The following is a 23,148-nucleotide window of genomic DNA, read 5'->3' on the forward strand; positions in this document are numbered from 1 at the left end:
CGTATACGTGGAGTGATTTCTCCAGATTCTCTGAACCTTTTGATGATATTATGGACCGTAGATGTTGAAATCCCTAAATTTCTTGCAATTGCACTTCGAGAAACGTTGTTCTTAAACTGTTTGACTATTTGCTCACGCAGTTGTGGACAAAGGGGTGTACTTCGCCCCATCCTTTCTTGTGTAAGACAGAGCATTTTTTGGGAAGCTGTTTTTAAACCCAATCATGGCACCCAGCTGTTCCCAATTAGCCTGCACACCGGTGGGATGTTCCCAATAAGTGTTTGATGAGCATTTCTCAACGTTATCAGTATTTATTGACACCTTTCCCAACTTCTTTGTCACGTGTTGCTGGCATCAAATTCTAAACAGAGGGGTTAGTGCGTCTGCCTCACAATACGAAGGTCCTGCAGTCCTGGGTTCAAATCCAGGCTCAAGATCTTTCTGTGTGGAGTTTGCATGTTCTCCCCGTGAATGCGTGGGTTCCCTCCGGGTACTCCGGCTTCCTCCCACTTCCAAAGACATGCACCTGGGGATAGATTGATTGGCAACACTAAATTGGCCCTAGTGTGTGAATGTGAGTGTGAATGTTGTCTGTCTATCTGTGTTGGCCCTGCGATGAGGTGGCGACTTGTCCAGGGTGTACCCCGCCTTCTGCCCGATTGTAGCTGAGATAGGCGCCAGCGCCCCCCGCGACCCCGAAAGGGAATAAGCGGTAGAAAATGGATGGATGGATGGATGATTATTTGCAAAAAAAAATGTTTCAGTTTGAACATCAAATATGTTGTCTTTGTAGCATATTCAACTGAATATGGGTTAAAAATGATTTGCAAATTGTGGTATTCCGTTTATATTTACATCTAACACAATATCCCAACTCAATTGGAAACGGGGTTTGTAAGTCTGAGTGTAAAACAGTACCCTGTAGTAGAAACAGAATTTGGTCGGTACCAATTAGAGCAGTGGTCCCCAACCACCGGGCCGCAATATTTTTTAATTCTTTTTTTTTATTATTTAATCAACATAATAAAACACAATATACACTTACAATTAGTGCACCAACCAAAAAAACCTCCCTTTTCATGCCAAAAACGTCCCTTTTTCATGACAAAGAAAAAAATTAAAAAATAAAAAAGGATTACCCCCCCCCCCCCCCCCACGCCCCATTTTAACATGGTCTTACTGTAACACAGCCAGACCTAGCATAGCCTAGCATATAAATGAGAGAAGTGTAAATTAAAACTACAGAGAGAAGAAATTGCAAAAGTTGAAACTTGAATAAGGAATTATCTTCAAGTGTTTGGTAATTGATACAAGTGGAGACTCACATATTCAATGTGGCAATAAGGCAAAGGCACACTCCTTCTCTTGTCCTGTTGTTCTTATGTTTGAAGCCTCCCAGCATTCGGTCCCAAACAAACTGCAACACAAAGGAGTATCATCTTTACCAAGGCTAAGAGCACAGCAAGAGTTTTTTTTCTCTTCCCCACAAGCAAAAGTAGGCTTTTGAACTTGTGTGCATGTGGATTAGTAAAACAGAATAAATGTGCCATATTATCTCATGTTAAAACAAAAATACTAACAGAACATGAAGTTATTGTGCAGCAGTAAACAGATGTGCATGCGCTATATAATACAAAGTGGCGGTTCAAAAAAACATTCATTATGTTTCCCGGGGCTGCATTTAAATAAACACTGATTTAAATGTATACTTCAGTGGTTCTCAACCTTTTTTCAGTGACGTACCCCCTGTGAACATTTTTTTAATTCAAGTACCCCCCAATAAGGAGCAAAGGATTTTTGGTTGAAAAAAAGAGATAGAGAAGTAAAATACAGCACTATGTCATCAGTTTCTGATTTATTCAATTGTATAACAGTGCAAAATGTTGCTCATTTGTAGTGGTCTTTCTTGAACTATTTGGAAAAAAAAGATATAAAAATAACAAAAAACTTGTTGAAAAATAAAACAAGTGATTCAATTATAAAGATTTCTACACATAGAAGTAATCATCAACTTAAAGTGCCCTTTTGGTGGGATTGTAATAGAGATCCATCTGGTTTCATGAACTTCTAAACATTTCTTCACAAAAAAAGAAATCTTTAACATCAATATTTATGGGACATGTCCACAAAAATGAAAATTGCATTGTTGCATTTCTTTTCACAGTTTATGAACTTACATTCATATTTTGTTGAAGTATTATTTAATAAATATATTTATAAAGGATTTTTCAATTTTTAGAATATTTTTAAAATATCTCACGTACCCCTTGCAATGCCTTAAAGTAGCCCCAGGGGTACGCGTACCCCCATTTGAGAACGACTGGTATACTTCATCATTGTATATTTTTTCCCTGCTTTTTAAGTAACTTAATCAATAAAAATAATTGAGATAATGCAAAAACAAGTTTTGATTTTATTTGATCAAATACTTATAGTTTGAAATGACACTGCATACACTGCATCTTACTATTCACAAAATTATAATGTGTATAAAGTCGTTCTTTTTGGAGCAGACATAATTTGGACGATTAAGTATGAACCTAAATATTTTGTGTTAAAAAAAAATACTTCTGTAAATAAAAATCTGGCATTAAGAGGCCTCTATAGTTTAATCAGTTAATAAAAACAATATTTTCCACTTTTTGGGCACCACATTTTTAGCGACATGCAGAGTGACCGCGTTTATGAACTTCTTTTTCATCTTATATGGTACCTCGCATAAATGATTCCACCACAGTTCTCTGCTTTTAAGCGGGAGTTTGTTTTCTGTTATGTTCTTGTTTGTCTTGTAAAGAGTTTAAATTCCCCCATTTGGCTGGATGCTTCTGTTTCAGATGCTGCAATAGGTTTGTTGCCTTTTTTAAACAAACTTTGTGTAGCGTGCCTGTTTCCGCAAAACCAAACCACTGACAACATTTTTATTTTCTTTGGAACAAACATCTCGCTCTTGTTTGCATTATCAATAGCCTTGCTGTTCTATCTCCGCGTGTGAATCTCCGTAAGAAAATAAGGAGGGAGGCGAAAGCTCCTTGGCCAAAAAATATGATAAAGCAAGAAGAGAAAAACATAGATTTCAAATTTTTTGGATCGTCTGCAACAAAAACATTTTAATTTATCGATAAAATGGATTTATCACCCAAGCCTAGTATATGCTATATATAACTTTATTGATGAACGGACATGTTTTAATGCCAACAAGTCAATTGTAACCGCTTTTTCAGACTTAAGATTGAACAAAATAGAGGTGAATACGATTTTATATGAACATTTCTTAACCTTCACTAGTGTGGGTCAACACTGGGGTGTTTTTTGATATTATAAATGTTTGTGTGCATATGGCAACAGTCCTTTTGTCATCTAATAGACAACATTTACAGCATGTTTTTTTAAATTAAGACATTAAAAGTTAAGTTTATCTTCGGAGTCTTCCAAAATAACTTTTTGACTTCCAATACAATACCAAAATGGAGACTTGAGTATTTGCCGATACCAATATTGGTCGGATGAGATATCAGCAGGAATCATACAAACTTTTTTATTTTGCAGAGTGGAATGTTAGATCAAGCGAAATTACTCAAATTAAAAAAAAAAGGTAGATATAAAAAACCTATTTGTCGGCCACTAATCAGTATCGGTCGATTTTCATGTAAAAGTATGTTATCACCCTCACTGATTAATTCCTTTCAAAATCGATCAAAAAAGCCAAACTTTTTAGTCCCTTAGTTACCTAGCTATTAGCAAATTGTGATTCTTCATACACAGTGTGGAGGGACGCAACTAAGTTAATAATTATCATCTCCATTACGACAAATGGTCCGTATTTTTTAGTATCTTAAGTATCATTATCAAGTATCATTATTAAGTATTAGGACCGGGAATCATGTCACACACAGAGAGCAAGCAGGAGCAGGCATGCTAGCTCAGCTAGCTAGAAGCTATACTTGCTTGAAACAACAGAAGAAATACCATAAGTGCATGGTAAAGTTGAAGATGTGTAAATGAAAGTCAGTTATAGAATGACAAGCAATTATCAACATGATATTTAAAAAGTACAGTTGCAATTTATATTTGTTCTAAAAAGAAAACAACTTCATAAAATAAATGTTGCTTAGAGTAAGATGGAGTGTATGTTCATGACATGTATCCCTGTAAATTGAGTGTCTTCTTTAAAATTGCTAGTTATTAACCAAATAACAGCAACCTTTTTTTAATCCTGCCATTATTATTTATCGGTTTCTATAAGAGGTAGAGAAAAAAACGGAAAATATTATTTTTGTACCCGAGGCTTACTATTTACACTATTATTAACCATGTGTAATGGACGTATGCTGTTTTTAAGTTGAAGTGCAGTGGTAACTGTTTTGGCGACACATACTGTAGACTCTAGAGGTCACAATAATTCATAATGTTAATCTCAAGACGCATTAGGTTGAATGATGCAGTTTGTTACAGCATACTTCATAATACTCTTTTGCTCCCACACTTTGTATGTGTAAGATATAGAGTAAAAGACCAAACTTGTGTGCCTATAGGACAGGGGTCGGCAACCCGTGCCTCCGGAGCCACATGCGGCTCTTTGGCCACTCTGATGTGGCTCAGCTGCATAATCGCCGCCCCCTCCGGTTATTTCAGGAGGCTTACGGATTTTGGTGCCTCTTCCGGCTAATAGTCTCCGATTTTCACTCGGACAACAATGCTGAGGGCGTGCCGTGATGGCTTTACTTTTAACATGTCATCGCGCCCGCTTTTACACCATGCTATCTGTGTGCCGGCCGGACGCATGCATTTCGCTACTTATGTCATCACACGTACGAGATTGCAAGGCATACTTACTCAACAGCCATACAGGTTACACTGAAGGTTGTGATATCAACAACTTTAACACGCTTACTAATATGTGCCACACTGTGAACCCACACCAAACAAGAATGACAAACACATTTTGGGAGAACATCCTCACAGTAACACAACGTAAAAAGAACAGAACAAATACCCACAATCCCCTGCATCCGTGACTATTCCTGGCTGTATTAAACACCCCCGCCCCCCAAACCCGCCCACTTCAACCGACACACGGGGGGGCTTGGTGCTAGCGGGGTGTATAATATAGCCAGGAAGAATCAAGGATGCATGGGATTGGGGGTATTTGTTCTATTCTGTTTATGTTGTCACTGTGAGGATGTTCTCCCGAAATGTGTTTGTCATTCTTGTTTGGTGTGAGTTCAAAGTGTGGTGCGTATTAGTAAGAGTGTTAAAGTTGTTTATATCACAACCTTCAGTGTAACCTGTATGACTGTTGAACAACTATGCCTTGCAGTCGAGTATGTGTATCTGCGGAAGCCAGATATGACATGTTACTGGGCTGGCAAGCCGTTTGTACATGTTGGAGAAGGTGTCAAAAGCAGTGGCTTCATATCTCGCCCTTAGTTTTGTTATCTGGGTGACCTTCAGCAGATAAACGCGAGAATAGTTGCTGTGAGAATTCGGGATCCTCCCGAAAAACTTGGGAGGGTTGACATGCGTAATGCTGTCAAGCGGCATTCATATAAAAAGTCGCGGGCCGCACTAACATTAAATTATTCTTATCAAGGTGTGGGCCGCGTGTCTGAGACCCCTGGTATACACGTAGCACAAAGCAAAGAAAAACACTCTTTATGCTGTGTTAATTCATTTTAAATTTCAAAAGAGTTTTGTGGCTCCCATTGTCTTCTTTATTTTGTGAAACGGATCAAAATGGCTCTTTGAGTGGTAAAGGTTGCCGACCCCTGTTATAGGAGAACATTTAATGTTAACTGGTTGTTTCTATTGAAGCGCTTATATCAAAGAGTTTAGATGCAAGACAATTAAATCAAATACTTGTAATTTTGATGATATTGAACCAATATCTGAGACCTATATGAGATTTGCAAACCCATGTTAATATCTGTTGACACAGTACCTGCGGAGTTGCAGCTTGTTCCATGATCTTTAACAGCAGTGCTTGGTCCTGTTCTCTCACTTGGTCTTTTGAATCCCCCAATCGATCAATAAGACTGGGCAGAACTGAGGCAACAACATATTTCAGACAAACTTCAGTTCAGATGTCATTTTGTAGGCCATGTAACAGCATTCAATTCCCCCAAAATAATACACAGTAAACACACCATTGATATTTGTTTGATGATAAGGGATGAATACAGGGGGTCCTCGTTTTAAGTCATTTTTGGGGTTTGTGACGCACTCCAAAAATATAATGATAGTGAGTCAAAGCAAAAACGTTTTATTCTTTAGTGTTAACTTTTTTCCTTCAGGGTGTCTCGCAGGTATGAAGCAGAGCCTTCTGATGGCAGTGAATAAAAAAAAACTGAAAGCTGAAATTAAACATGGTAAAATGTTCAAAAAGTGCAGAAATCAACATTAGTTGCATGTTTGTTCAAAGCTGCCCAAACACTGTGACCGTCATAGCAGATAAAGATTAGGGGTGTCTTGATAAACTCACAAGACGATTTTTTTAAACATTACTTTTAGGAAAACTACAATGACCAAATATATGAGTGGACAAACATATTGTTGTATGTACAGTATTTCATGTTTTTTGTGCACATAATGACTGACCTAGCTGTTCATTTAACTATAATTTAGGTATCAACTATGACTTACTGCACGGTCATGGAAACATAACTTGTACATAGAGCGAGGACCTTCTGTACTAATCAAATGGCTAAACAATTATGAAGGGGACTAGCAAAGTTGCAGTTTTTTGTTCCAACATGAACAAAAGCAACAACAATTAAAATTCTTCTTTTTTTTTTTTAAATGACAAAGTGGCTCAACTTACCTGTTCCCACCTGAGCTTTAAAGCGTTCTTGTAACCTGGTCAGTAAAGCAGCGAGCATGTCCAAGCCGAGGAGAGCCACCTTGTGGAGTCAAAGAATATGAAGAGTTGGATTAAACTTCAACAGCATATCAGCAACAGCTTTTAAATATGACTTTGTAACTGTCACAAGTAGCTTCAAATTCTCCTTCAGCAGTCATTGCATCCCATAATAGCTTGTAAAGTATTTATACACCTTTAGCTTTTCCATGTGTTGTCACAGACATACATTTTATTGGGATTTTATGTGAAGACTTGGCAACACTAAATAGGCCCTAGTGTGTGAATGTGAGTGTAAATGTTGTCTGTCTATCTGTGTTGGCCCTGTGATGAGGTGGCGACTGGTCCAGGGTGTACCCCACCTTCCGCCCGATTGTAGCAGAGATAGGCATCAGAGCCCCCGCCACCCCAAAGGGAATAAGCGGTAGAAAATAGAAGGATGGATGGACCAATAAAATTGTAATGTAGAAGAAAAATGATTCATACTATTTTTTATTTTTTTTATTTTACAAATTAAAAAAACGATAAATGTAGTGTGCAGAAGTATTGAGCAACCAAAAAGTCTTCAAAAGTCGCCAGATGGTTTCTCAATGATCAAAAATCAGATAGATCTGTAATAAAGTTGTTGAGAAGTTTTAAACTGTATTTTTCTGTATAAAGTAAGGGTGTATTAGATTAGTCAACTTTGACGATTCAAATCTGAGGAGTTTAATTCGATTATTAGCCTTACAATCAAATCGTCGGGACATTGAACTCACACCAAGTTGAGTATCTACTGTATGGTTCCGGGGTACGCACCCACGCAAAGACGATCTTCTGAACTTTATAGCTACTCAGGACTTGGCAGTGTTAAAGTTACACTTGGTCAGAAGTAGTATGGCCCTTCCATTCCAAAAAAACAAGTCTTTTAGACACTAACTGCAAAAGTGAAACTACCACACAAAGGTTTTTGTGAGATGCAAATGAAAACATACTCTGGAGCTAGATTCTGAGAGTCTCTGGACATATTCAAACTCAGATACATCTAACGAAAATATTTTGAGGCATCAACCTACTGAATGCTTTGCATTTAGTTGTTTTTTTTTATTTAAAACTGAATTGAGGAAAGAAACGGTATGCTGGACTTGCAGAAAACTGGGCTGCACGTGTAGCCAAAGCTGTAGTCAAGGATAGACTGGATGTGTAGCTAGTGTCATCAGCATATATATGTTTATGATCAAACAGACAGATGTCATTGACATAAATGCCAACCAGCATTAGACTCAATATAGACCCTTGAGGAACACCTTCAAAAACAGGCAGGAAATCAAATAAAGCTCAAATAAACTAAACCAGCATGGAATAAAATACTACTAAGTTCAACTACTTCCCAACATTTCTATGTTTAGGAAACCATTAAGGAAACCAAGTGTCAACATTGTTTCATTGTGTTTCTGCCCAGTATGTTTCATAATTAGCATTATTAGTGTGTGTGTTCTACAGTGTAACGTCTAATGCAGTAGTTAGAGGGAAGGTTGCATGTCTACTTCCCATCTGCTTGCTAACCTCTCGCTTACAGTCACTGCCACTGGCTAGCCCTAGTGGTGAATGGAGTAGCAGCATTGTGCGTCAGTCTTCTCCTGCCAGTACACAGCCTCTCCTTCACCAAGACTCTTGTAAGGCCTCCACGTGGCCACACGCGGTAAATAGGGCCCCGCCGCTCAAGGCAAACGTAGCAGGGGATCTCGGAGCTGCAGTGGTCCCGAGAGGCGTGCTGCCCACTTTGTGGACACGCCCTGGCATCACTCAAACACTTCCCCACTGCCTTGTGGGTTAGTCTGGGAAGACAAAAGGCTAGGAGAGCACACCCTGAGAGAAAAACATGTGCTGGTAGGCACACCATAGGCGGTCCTCCAACAGACCGGAGCTCAGGCAGCCTGCTGCAGGTGTGACGAGGTGCCGGTCGCCACCGGATACAGCTCCCCACAGCGAAGAAGTGACGTTCGAGTCTGCACGTCTCCCTCGTCAAAAAAGACCTTAACGGCGGAGTGGGCGGATGATGGTTGCGTATAAGCTCCACAACGGTCACAAAGGCAGCAGAAGGCTGCAGCAAAGATGGGCCCCCAATTGTTTTGGTCTCCATGCCATTGGACCCTGGCCTTCTCTTTGCCAAAGACAGTGTGGTGGCTGTCTGTGCACCAGTCTCCCCACTTTAAAAGATTCCACGCACAGGCGTTCTCCTGAAGGTAACCCCACCAACAGGAGGACAATCATACTCGTTTCGAGTGATCGCCGACAAAAGTCTTCAATTTGCCTTCTACAGAAACTACTGATGGGAATTAGACGGAACGCTATTATCTGGTAGAAAGCATGTTTACCTTACGTCTAATATTTTCTGTGCATGGTTCCTGACAAAAAAAAAAAAAAAAAAAAAGTACAGCGAGACACCTAGTGGACTATGTTCATGTACTAGTAGTCAACTTTTACTGTTGTCAACCAAAGTCTAGTGACAATGATGGACAGGATTTTATTTGTAGACAAACTGCTGTAGTATAACGTATAAGTAACACAGTAAAATGCATAAAATGTTCACCTAATCTTGTATGTTACCCCTTTCAATAACAACCTTGCTAGTACTATTACCACAACTCATTCCTTCCTTAATTAAGGGTCTAACAATATGCCATAGTAATGGCTCTGTACGTACCTCGGCTTTAAGGTGGTGGTTTGGTTTATTTAGGGTACTTTAGAACATACTTGCCAACCCTCCCAAATTTTCCAGGAGACTCCCGAATTTCAGTGCCTCTCCCGAAAATCTTCTGGGACAACCATTCTCCCGAATTTCTCCCTATTTCCAGCCGGACCTGAGTGAGGACAGCCTGTCGTCACGTCGACTTTTCCTCCATATAAACAGCGTGCCGGCCCAGTCACGTTATAACATCCACAGCTTTTGGAGAGTGCACAACTGCACACACAACAAGAAGGAGACTATTATAGATGTCTCAGTTATTCATAGGTTTATCTATAACACATAAAGTAGGCAGGCACGGAGCTATTTCTAAGTGCGTGTTTATTCCAGCCAGCACGTTAATACAATTGGTATAATTTGTTATTACTTGTGATGTGCTCATTTTGGTATCACTGTTTAACATGTAATAGCAGTTCAATTTGCAGCGTTGAACAAACAAATGGTGGACACAAATTAAGTCTTACCAAAAAACAACAGTGGGGGAAATAAGATTTTAATCCCCTGCTGATATACTAAGTTTACCCGTTAACAAAGAAATAACCAGATAATAATTCCATTCTAACAGACAGATCCAGAATGTAAAAAAAATTAACTATAAATGTGTCATTAAAAATGCTGACACAGCAATAGAGCACAACATGAGCATCTCACTGAAGATTGAACGTTGAATAACGCTTAAGACTTCCTAGTCAAATAATGAGCTTACTGTTGGAGCGCTTTATCATGTTTTTATGTTTCCAACCAAGACTAACTTGTGCTTGCAACCAAGTTGTTCCCTCAGCCTTGTTTAAGAATACATTTGTTATGAAACCGATTTGGGACAGCCACAAGTCATGACCTTGAGGCAGAGATGCAACCTATCAGACGGCAACCACGGGATGGAAGGTGACGTCAGCGAGTCCTGTTTGCCACAGGCAGGGACTATAACAGGAGCGCTATTAGGAATCACACGTACAGACTACAGTAGCTTCTGTTATATAGAAGAAACTCACACAGCAACTTTAGTTAACAGTTCAGCATTTTCATGTTCAAGGTTTACATTACAGATCAGAACATTGTGGAATTAGACACTTAATACAGCGCCTGAATACATCCTTGATGTGTAGAAACGTACCAAACATACTAAATTTAAAACAGAATGAAAATAATACTAACGTACTTCAATTTTCATTAGAAACTGTCCTATAAGGTCTCACAATTTTTTTTTTTAATAAATGATGTACCAGTAAATCAAATGAATGTGTTCCAGACAGACACAACCATAAACATAGTTGAATAATTATAGTTTTAAGTGCAGAAAATATGGTTTGTTGCGTGGAATTATTTGTTTGGATTTTAGACAATATCCCACGGAATAATACGCAGACTGAATAGTTTTTTTATCTTTAGGTTTGGTGATACGATAATCAACACGGTATAAGAAAACCAGAGCAAAGGTTTTGTAAGGAAAAACTAAATCAATCCACCCAAATGTTTACTACTTCCTCTATGTGATAAATAAATCACATAGAAGAAGTAGTAAACATTTTTTTTTAACTAATAAACTACTTCTTCAACAAAACAACACAGTCAACTTTCTGCAATCAAAGAGAATTGATGTCAATATGAACACAATTTATGCGTGCATTCCACTAAATAGAAGAGGCAACAATATCACGTCAGTCACCATCGTTAAGCTCGCCAACAGGAAAACCAAAATGGTATTGCTGAAACGGGGAAAATACTGAAGGGCACAAATGTGTACATGAACAACACCCCACTAAACGCAATGCTAAAATCGCCAAGAGAGCACGTGCAAAATCTACATAAAACTGAATGGAGGTCCACAAGGAGTTCAAAACGTACACGAACAAGCTAACTGACATAATACGAACATGTAGAAAATACCATTACAGCCATTAGACAACAACAAAAACAATATGAGAGCAACATGGGGCATCCTAAATAGTGTTACAAAAATGGACTATCTATATACTTCTTAGATGGAAATGTAAAAAATTACAACATTAACAAAGTAGTTGAAAGCTTCAATAAGTACTTTGTGAACATTGGACCAATTCTGGAGGAAAATATTCCAGATACCGAGTCAGTTGAGGACTTGAATGACAACATAGATAGAAACCCCAACTCTATGTTCCTCGAAGGAGTGACAAGAGGAAATAATCAATATAGTGAAAAATGGTAAATCCAAGACCTCAACTGATTGTACCTAAAATCATATATAAACAACCAAAAAAGTTATTGAAGAGATTTCAGAACCTTTGACATATATCCGCAACCTATCATTTCTAGGACAAAGTCACAGCCAATACTACATTTTACTATACTAGACTATATTTTTAACACCAAAATCACAAATCGAATGTCTAACACAAAAGATCGCAAACAGGGGACAGTAACCATTCAATACCATCAGTAATCAATACATTTGAAGAGTACAGCATCAAGGGGGTGAACATCTACTTAAGTAACAAGCAGCAACACATCAGCGTGAACATACATCAGTGTGAACCTATATCATGCTTGGATACAGTTTGTGATGTATTCATTTTCTACCGCTTGTGTATGACGGATAAATACTGGTACTTAACTAGTAGTTAAGTACCAGTATTTAGTAGTTCTTATCTGAAAGACTTTTGTAATAGCACTAAAGCAGTGTTTTTTAATCACTGTGCCACGGCACACCCGTGGGCCGTGAGATAAAGTCTGGTGTGCCGTGGGAGATTATCTAATTTCACCTATTTTGGTCAAAATATTTTTTTGCAAACCAGTAATTGTAGTCTGCAAATTATGTGTTGTTGTACTGCAGGGGTTGGCAAACTTTACCACTCAAAGAGCCATTTTGACCCGTTTCACAAAAGAAAACAATGGGAACCGCAAAACTCTTTTGAAATTTAAAATGAAATAAACTGCATGCAGTTGTTTTTTTTGTTGCTTTGTACTATGTATAAACCAGGGGTCTCAGACACGCGGCCCGCACTTTAATGATAAAATGTAATGTTAGTGCGGCCTGTGAGTTTTACATGAATGCCCCTTGACAGCATTACACTTATATTAAACAGGTTCATTTAGCCTACTGACGTGTATTTATAAATGGTTGATTTATATAGGCTAGTAAGGTACCTTACTAGCCTATATAAATTAACAATTTGTAAATAAAGGCATTACACTTGCCAACCCTCCCATATTTTCCGGAGGATCCCGAATTCTCAAAGCATCTATTCTCGCGAATATCTGATGATATTCATCCAAACTACAATAATAAGGGAGTGCAATGAAAGTGCTGCCTTTAACACCCTCTACAACATGCACAAACAGCTTACCAGCTCAGTTACACGTTGTATGTGGCTCCTGCAGACGCACGCTCAACGCTGCAAGACATACTTGTTCAACAGCCATACAGGTTACACTGAGGGTTGTAATACAAACAACTTTAACACTCTTACTAATATGCGCCACACTGTGAACCCACACCATACAAGAATGACAAACACATTTCGGGAGAACATCCGCACTGTAAGACAACATAAACACAACAGTACAAATATCCACAATCCCATTCATCCCTGACTCTTCCTGGCTACATTATACGCACCCGCTAGCACCAAACGCCGCAACCACCCCCCCACCCCTGCGTCGGTTGAGGTGGGCGAGTTAGGGGGGGGCAGATGTTCTCCCGAAATGTGTTTGTCATTCTTGTATGGTGTGGGTCCACAGTGTGGCGCATATTAGTAAGAGTGTTAAAGTTTTTTATATTAAAACCTTCAGTGTAACCTATATGGCTGTTGAACAGGTATGCCTTGCAGGCATGTGCGTGAGTTGACAAGAGCTGCGTATAACAAGCAGATAGCATTGTATAAAAGCGGGCGCAACGACATGTTAAAGAGGAAGTTAAATAAATAAAATAAATGGGTTGTACTTGTATAGCGCTTTTCTACCTTCAAGGTACTCAAAGCGCTTTGACACTACTTCCAAATTTACCCATTCACACACACATTCACACACTGATGGAGGGAGCTGCCATGCAAGGCGCCAACCAGCACCCATCAGGAGCAAGGGTGAAGTGTTTTGCTCAGGAGACAACGGACGTGACGAGGTTGGTACTAGGTGGGATTTGAACCAGGGACCCTCAGGTTGCGCACGGCCACTCTCCCACTGCGCCACACCGTCCCAAGTTAAAAGTAAATCCAACACGGCACGCACTCAAAATTGTAGACCGGGTGAAGACCGGAGAATGTTGTCCCAGAGTGATTCCCGGGAGAGGCACCAAACTCCGGAAACCTCCCGAAATAGTCGGGGAGTCGTTGATTATGCAGCTGAGCCACATCAGAGTGACCAAAGGGCCGCATGCGGCTCCGGAGCCGCGAGTTGCCGACCCCTGATGTAGTGGGTCGTTGCTATCTAGAGCTCGGCAAAGTAACCGGTAATACTCTTCCATATCAGTAGGTGGCAGCCGGTAACTAATTGCTCTGTAGATGTCGGAAACAGCGGAAGGGCTGTGCAGGTAAAGGTGTCTAATGCTTAAACCACAAATAAACAAGGTGAGTGCCCCTAAGAAAAGGCATTGAAGCTTAGGGATGGTTATGCTGAACGAAACTAAATGTGAACTGGCTACAAAGAAAAAAATAACAGAATGATGACGTAGGGCGGGGCGATATATCAATATACCCGATATATCGCGGGTTTGTCTCCGTGCAATATAAAAAATGACTATATTGTGATATTCGAGTATACGTTCTCACGCAGTTGCTTTTAGGTGCTGTCATTACACTACAGGCTCTTCCCACTCTGTTGTCTCTCCTTCTCACAGACAGCAAGCACATCTTCTTACATATGTCACATACTGTCACATCATACGTCATACGCCCTAGCGGAGCAGAGAGGTAGCAGCATGGGTAACCTTAGCTGTGGTGCGAGCGGTAATACGAGAGAAAGAAGGTGCGAATCTGGTAACAAATGAAGGAAGAATTAATTCCCATGAGAAACAGCAAGGGGTCCATCGTCTGGCGGTAGTTTGGCTTCAAGCGGGATTATGTCAAACAGACAACCGTAATTTGTCAAGCGTGGTGCTAAAGCGTTGCTACCAAAAGTAGCATTACTGTTAATATGTAGCATCATTTGAAAAGTCACCCGCTAGAGTTTTTTTTTTTTTGATTGATTGAAACTTTTATTAGTAGATTGCACAGTTCAGTACATATTCCATACAATTAACCACTAAATGGTAACACCCGAATAAGTTTTTCAACTTGTTTAAGTCGGGGTAATGTTAATCAATTCATGGTAAGAGAATGAAGAGTGCTTACTCCTCATTTCAACATCTCCATTCGGTGCCACACGCCCACAAAATTATGCACATAAGTGCACTTTATTTGTTTTAAACTATTGTAGTGGCGTTCTGTACAAAAAGTGCACTTTAATTTAGTGTTGTTTTGATATGTCATCTTAGTGACTACATGCACAAAAGTGCACTAATAGCTTGTTTTAAAATGTCTGACAATCTTGCACTTTCTGTTTTGAAACGACATGAATGTTTGTGCCACCGCTTAATAAATGTTTAATAAATACAGTTTTGGTCAATTGACTTAGTTGTGATTTCCTTCTCTGCATGAAAGTTTAAAATGAGAATATATTAATGCAGTATGAACAAGAATGTTTTAATGTAGACACATAGAATCATCATAATGGTGAGATTATATGTATCAAGTGTTAATTCAAGGTTTAGGCAAAATATCGAGATATATATTGTGTATCGTGATATGGCCTAAAAATATCGAGATATTAAAAAAAGGCCATATCGCCCAGCCCTAGCTGGACGACAGCAAAGACTTACTGTGGAGCAAACACGGCGTCAACAATAGGGGTGTGGGAAAAAATCGATTCGTATTTGAATCGCATTTCTCACATTGTGCGATTCAGAATCGATTCTCAATTTTTTAAAAATCTATTTGTTTTTGTGGATTTTTTTTTTTAATTAATCAATCCAACAAAACAATACACAGCAATACCGTATCAATACAATCCAATTCCAAAACCAAACCTGACCCAGCAACACTCAGAACTGCAGTTACCCGAGCAATTGAGGAGACACAAATACGACACAGAACAAACCAAAAGTAGTGAAACAAAAATGAATATCATCAACAACAGTATCAATATTATTCATAATTTCAACATAGCAGTGATTAAAAATCCCTCATTGACATTATCATTAGACATTTATAAAAATAAAAAAAGAACAATAGTGTCACAGCGGCTTACACTTGCATCGCATCTCATAAGCTTGACAACACACTGTGTCCAATATTTTCACAAAGATAAAATAAGTCATATTTTTGGTTTATTTATTAGTTAAAACAAATTTACATTATTGCAAACAGTTGATAAAACACTCTCCTTTACAATAATAAAAGCTTTTTGCAAAAATCTACTACTCTACTTGCTTGTCAGCAGACTGGGGTAGTACCTGCTGAAATCCTATGTATTGAATGAATAGAGAATCCTTTTGAATTGGGGAAAAAAATTGTTTTTGAATCGAGAATCGTGTTGAATTGAAAAAAAAAATAGATTTTTAATCGAATCGTGACCCCAAGAATCGATATTGAATCGAATCAGGGGACACCCAAAGATTCACAGCCCTAGTCCACAATGTACATGCAAACATGACATGACAATCAACAATGTCCCCACAAAGGAGGATAAAAACAACTGAAATATTATTGATTGCTAAAACAAAGTAGATGCGGAAAATATCGCTCAAAGGAAGACATGAAAGTGCTACAGGAAAATACCAAAATAGGAGCGCAAGACAAGAACTAAAACACTACACACAGGAAAACAGCAATAAACTCAAAATAAGTCACGGCCTGATGTGACAAGTCGTGACAGTACACCTACAACGACTTTTTGCTGTCAACTGGATTTCTGCTGGTGGTGTGCTTCTGGATTTTTTCAACGCAAAAAATTTGCCTTGGCTCAAAAAAGGTTAAAAAAAAACTCTGCACTAAAGGACCAAATATTTTGCGCTAAACAGCATGTTCAAGCTATAAAATTGCATGTATTATAAGTGGGTGTGTTAAGTGTAATCTACAAAGTCTGTAAATACAATTGAAAAGAGGTGCAGACCGCCTTATTTAAATGAGTTTTTTGCAAGAACACTGACGCTTGCATCACTTGGACAATGTTGAGATCTAAAGTCATATTTTGATCAAGACGGAGAAAAACATGCCGACTGTGCAACAATAATTAAAGCAACAAACATGGCGGTAGACGCAAAGTTAAATCATGAAATGCAACCATATCCGAGCAAAAACGAGGCATGTTTTATCTGGGAGAGTCTTGATAGGAATTTCCTTGACCCAGCCACACACAAAGAAGTTGTAGACATCCATGCTTTTCCAAGTTTTTATTTGTTTTGTTGTTTGGAATGTCTTGAGCACCAGATAGTTCGAAATCTCTGGGAACGCGACCAACGAATAATCCTTGGGATCACTCGACAAATCGTATTTTTTTTATAAGATATAGGGATGGATTCCATTGCATAGATTGTTTGTTAGATTGCTTGTTGGATTGTTTTGCTCGTATTAGCTTTTAATGATAAGATCTAGGCCCCTTGTGTACTCAGATAGTTCGCACTCTGTTTGCTGCACAGTAGCCTTATAGGTTTGTTGGCCCACCACTTTGTTCAATTCTGTTTAAAAGTCACCTGACGGACTACAACCTATTTTCTGGTGAAGACACTGTTAAAAGTTGAACACTGGATGGCAGCACCAACAGTTATCAAAGCTTATGATGCTACAAATGCACCTCTTTCATACCCTTCATACTTATATGACATGTTTGATTCCTCCATGACACTAAGAAAGTAATAGTAAAGGACAAATTACACTGCAGAAATGTACGGATGAGCAGACATTCTACGGGTATGTAATGACTTTGATATACTGGAAATATTATTATTTTCTTGATGAAAAATGTTTCCACTGATCCAATTGTTCATTGATTCAGGATTATCAAACTAACTTGACAAGCTCCTGTAAATAACTGAGGTATAAAATAAAATCAGAAAAACTTACGAGAGTTGACGTTGATTAAGTGTCCTCTACTGCTCAAAAATAATATCGCATCAAAATCAACATTTCATGAATAGAGACTTTATAGTGGTTAGTACTGAAAAAATTAAAAACTTTAAGCTTCTATGTTAAGTCGGTAAAATATTGAGTGAATTATTTCCATTTTTCTTTAATTTAAGACAATTCAAAACCAAAATGTTCAGCACGTTATACTTAATTGACATATTCCAAAAAAATCTAACATTTTCTGTAGTTTCCTATTGAAAATAAATTTCAAATGTTTAAAAGTTCCATATTTCTCAAAACATTTAACATGAGAAACGTAACTCAATCAGGACATTCATGCCATCTATTTTAACTAGGGATGCACCAAAAATTGTTGGCCTCAAACTGAATAAAATTAATCATGCCAATTATTGCATTTATGGCTTTGACTGTGTACTTACCTCACTAAAATCAAGTCAGTCAGGGCAATTGCACAAAATTAATATTCATATTTCAAAGAACAAAACAATCATAAATGTATGAAAATTGTATTACAGGCCTAATACTACTAAATGGTGCCACAGACTGAGTCAAACCCGCACAGAAGTACTTTCTTTTTCTGTGTTATGTTGTTTACATATTAGAGTGGCGATCAGAATGTTTGAATTATAGGTGATCAAAGCTGACGTGCATTAGGTCTTCGAAGAAGATCCTCCTCTTTATATTTCCACATTCATTGCATATTCTGCAGATCGCTGTCCGCGGGTTTTTCTGGAGTATGTTGAGGTACAGTGGTGCCTCACCTTTACCGTGTCTTAACATAAGAGTGTTTTGAGATAAGAGCCGTCTCTTGGCTATTTGTTCCGCTTTAAGTTGCAAGCTAACATTTTATTTACAAGAATCCCCACGATTAGTTGGCTAGCAAATGCTACAGTTAACCCTGTAAGATCTGCCCGAAAGATCAGTTCTTACTCACCAACATTAACTTATGAACAAATATTGACATAACTTAGTTTTTTCAACCCTTGGAAAGAAGAGAATGAGTGTGAAGGCAAAACTTATTTGAGATGCGAGTGTTTTGCGTTGAGTTCAATCAAAGAAACTCGTAAGTTGAAGTCCTACTGAATGACCACACCAGACAAGACAAGGGCATGCTTCCAGCTTATGGCATCACAACTTCCAGTTTCAGCAGTGTTGTTTCAGTCATAAAAGTATTGTGGCTTGCATCACTATTTTAATACCCAAAAATTACGTTTCCCAAAATTATACTTTTTTCCTCAAAATAAGTTATGAGCACAATTATTTCCACGACAAAGCTCGTAATTCAAAATACTCGTATCTCAAAGCAGCTCCTTCCATTGAAATGAACTAAAATCAATTTACTTCTTGGTGCCCCAAAAACAGCACAGTTTTAACATGCAACATGCCTTTTAAAAGGAAAAAATAACTTTTAGATACAAATATTGTTTGAGACCAATATAATTGAATTTAATACAAAAAACTACAGTAGTTGTATGTAATAGTATTGTACAGCATTTACCCTGGGGACCGAACTAATGTGGTGTCTCTTTCGTCCAGTGTTGCTAAGTCAGCGCATTATCCCTTTATTATAAACTTGTTTTTAAGAGCTGTTACTGTGTTTCTCTTTGGACATCTGGCAACACTATCTCCGAAGTCTTTGCGTGACTTCCCGTGAAGACACACACAACAAGCTAAATCTTCGACCATTAAGTGTGAGTCAGGACTACACGGCAGATTATTTGCCATTTAGCAGGATTTAAAATTGTATTTCTAGAAAAGTCCTTAGTTTTAAGAGCTACTTATTTGTATTAATTGACTTTAAATTATAATCTTAATTTTAGCATGAATAATTTAGAGTTTGTCTATTCTAGTTTAAAAATTTACAAAATGAGAAAATAATAATTATAGTTAAAATATTTTGGTTTTCTCCATACATACATCTTGTTTAAAGAATCTGTAACATTTCAAGGATGTTAAATTTAAGAAGTACAAGTTGAATGATGCTTGTTTTCAGAATAAAATACTTATTTGTAGGTCAAAACTCCTGATAATGTTTGGATACACAAATCTTAATTTAGGATGTTTTATCAAGTAAAATTAACTAGCTGCATGGACAGATCATTTCACTAGTTTTTGGTACTTTTTTCCCCTAAAATCTAGTCATCTTATCTTATATATCTTATACAACGTCTAACAATATATACATTTTTATTTATTTATTAGATGTCACAACCCCGTTAAAAATCTTATTTTAACCGACTGAAAAAGGCTTGTAACTTAAAGGCCTACTGAAACCCACTACTACCGACCACACAGTCTGATAGTTTATATATCAATGATGAAATCTTAACATTGCAACACATCCCAATACGACCGGTTTAGTTTACTAAATTACAATTTTAAATTTCGCGCGGAAGTATCATGCTAAAACGGCACAGTATGATGACGCGTGCGCGTGACGTCACGCATTGTAGAGGACATTTTGGTCCAGCACCGTTCACAGCTATAAGTCGTCTCTTTTCATTGCATAATTCCACGGTATTATGGACAACTGTGTTGCTGAATCTTTTGCAATTTGTTCAATTAATAATAGAGACGTCAAAGAAGAAAGATGTAGGTGCAAAGCGGTGTATTGCGGCCGCCTTTAGCAACACAAACACAGCCGGTGTTTCCTTGTTTACATTCCCGAAAGATGACGATGAAGCTTTACTATGGAACAGAGCAGTCAAGCGAACATGGTTCCCTACCACATGTCAACCGGCAGGTTTCGGTGAGAAAAGTGTGGTAATAAGTCGGCTCTTACAGTAGACATGAGCGGAGAGCTTGCGTCGTTCCACCTGCACCTGTCAAAGAGGCAGCTGCGGACTCTCTTGCCTCCTCCCACCGGCCGCCCCCGACCGTCGGATGCTTCCAACGTGGAGGAAGCATCAGCTACCTTCGCCTCGTCGAGAAACGTGGCTTTGTTCGGAGACACTGGCGGTCACCACACCCGTGGCCACACCCCTCCGACCTTGAGGTTGTACAGGTATGACCATATAATCTCACTAAAACACTAGTAACGCAATAAGCAGATAAGGGATTTTCCAGAATTATCCTAGTAAATTTGTGTAATAACATCAGAATCGCTCTGCCGTCTATTTTTTTTTTCTTTTTTTCTAGTCCTTCACTCTCACTTTCCTCATTCACAAATCTTTCATCCTTGCTCAAATTAATGGAGAAATTGTCGCTTTCTCAGTCCGAATCGCTCTCGCTGCTTGTGGCCATGATTGTAAACAATGTTCAGATGTGAGGAGCTCCACAACCCGTGACGTCACGCGCACATTGTCTGCTACTTCTGGTACAGGCAAGGCTTTGTTATTAGCGACCAAAAGTTGCGAACTTTATCGTTGATGTTCTCTACTAAACCTTTTCAGCAAAAATATGGCAATATCGCGAAATGATCAAGTATGACACATAGAATGGACCTGCTATCCCCGTTTGAATAAGAAAATCTAATTTCAGTAGGCCTTTAAGGTATGCACACAATTTTAAAACATAGCAAAGCTGAGAGACAGCTAATATCTCAAACTATTCACAAGTTAAGTTGCTACTGTACTGTACTTCAGGTACTACTTTACTTCAACATTTCTCGACACATTCAAACCATATCAACATAACTTTCAGGCGATTTATTTTTAACATTCCAAAAAATCCCAGGTTTGCCCCAGTAGTCCACATTTCTGGCCTATAAATGCCCACTGAAATTAATTTTTCCCCCACATATTTATAAAACAGTACAGCATCACGCAAGTTCCCACTTTTTTTGCAAGAGCGTAATTCATTCATTCATCGTGTCAGAGCCCTGATTGTGAGCTGACTGCATGGAAGAAAAAATAATGTCCTTTGAAAATTTAATAGCTAGAATGTGAGTTGCAAAACTGTAATCAGAGTGCATTTATTAACAGGCTTTCACAACTTAAACTGATTCTCAGTCTGTTTAAGCCTAAGCAGCTCACTCAAAGCAACACCGTTTAAAATTCACTCCTCCAGCTTTCTATGTCCATCCTTGTGTTGCCAAGCTGGTTCCAGTGTGGTTGGATAAACACATGCATCCTGCAAAGCCACGACCACCAAACGCCATATATTCTTGTAGGACTGCTATCATTCACACTAAACCTGGGCACTCGTCATTGCAGCACACGTCCACCCATAATCCTAATTCAGTTGGAAATACTCCCCTCTAAAAGTAAAATATCTTTCAATCAAATGTTTGCTAGAGACAAAAACTTTTGGGTTTGACATCAAAAGACAAAATTACACCAGAGCTCAACATTTCAGCTTTTATTTTCAGATAGTCAACTCTGTTTTAGCGGACACCCGTCTATAGCTGCCACAGGGAAAATAAGTGTTATAAACCTTGTCATTAGCGCCCACCTGAATAATGCAATCAGTGGCCACTTATTTATCATACCAGAATCTTTTTTTCTTTTTATTGCTTATAGAAAAAACTAATCAAAATTTGCTGCAATAATGCATGAGGTCAATGGCAGAAGTCTCAGTTAATATTGGTATTCTATTTTGGGATAAACTTGCTGTAATATGAATTATTTTCTTATTAATTGCTCTCTTCAATAATGTTTAAGTTTAACAATTTTATAAATAACAGCAATTAACAATGACGATCGCTTACGGTTCACATAAACATACTACGGACATTTGCCTTTGGGGTTCAAAGGTACAGGAAACCCACGGCACACTCCGTAACAAGGTTTTGGGGCCATGGTTTTTGGTAAATGTTTTGGGTGTAAAGTGAACAATTTTACATGCAAAAAGTTATTTCTTTATTTTGCTTGTCAGCAAAAACTGCATTCTGCAGTAAACAAAGTATCAGTGGTATAACAAAGGGCAAGAGATGAATGAGCATGTATCGGACACTTCGGTCTCCCTGGACTTATTCTCACTCGTTCACGCGTACGGTACATTAGTTGAGAGCTAGTGGTCAGCTGAGGACGCAGGTTGCTTTGTTTGGTCTCTTCCTGTGCTGCCCCCTGCCCAACAGACAATGGTGTTGGAGCACCGCAGAGGCCACCGCGGTGTACAGTATGTGGGAATTAATTTGAAATAGTGGTTTGTTGTTTGTATATGTATTTGGACTTAGACAAACTTTAATGAACCACAAGGGAAATCAAATCGTTCAATGGTGTGGTATGGTGCAGTATGTGTGCAATATGTATTATTCAGTGCACATTTTTTGTTGTTTGACTTTTGTAGCTGTATGTAGAAATTGTGCTGCTGAAGTGGAAGCTGGTTGCATCAGCTTGGTGCTCTTTTAATTTAAGTTTCCCTTTTTTTTCATGTATATTTTGTGGACTTTTTGTATCTGCACTGCCACCACATAATTTCCCCATTGGGGTATAAATAATGTCTATCCTATACTATCCTAAATTGCAAAAAAATGTTTAACTCAAATAGCTTATAATTAATGAAAACACACTCAGGTGTGGTTTGAATTT

General features: G+C 38.3%; 1 protein-coding gene across 1 annotated transcript in view; it reads right to left on the reverse strand.

Annotated features, from left to right (window-relative positions):
• The window catches only part of clasp1a (cytoplasmic linker associated protein 1a), a 154,604-nt gene that overhangs the window by 96,128 nt on the left and 35,328 nt on the right, over nt 1-23,148 (reverse strand). Inside the window, 3 exon segments of the mRNA XM_061918624.1 lie at nt 1,326-1,417; nt 5,939-6,042; nt 6,818-6,896. Of these exon segments, the coding sequence (XP_061774608.1) occupies nt 1,326-1,417; nt 5,939-6,042; nt 6,818-6,896 (275 nt within the window).

This window comes from Nerophis ophidion, linkage group LG13, assembly GCF_033978795.1.
Source record: "Nerophis ophidion isolate RoL-2023_Sa linkage group LG13, RoL_Noph_v1.0, whole genome shotgun sequence".
NCBI classification, from domain to species: domain Eukaryota; kingdom Metazoa; phylum Chordata; class Actinopteri; order Syngnathiformes; family Syngnathidae; genus Nerophis; species Nerophis ophidion.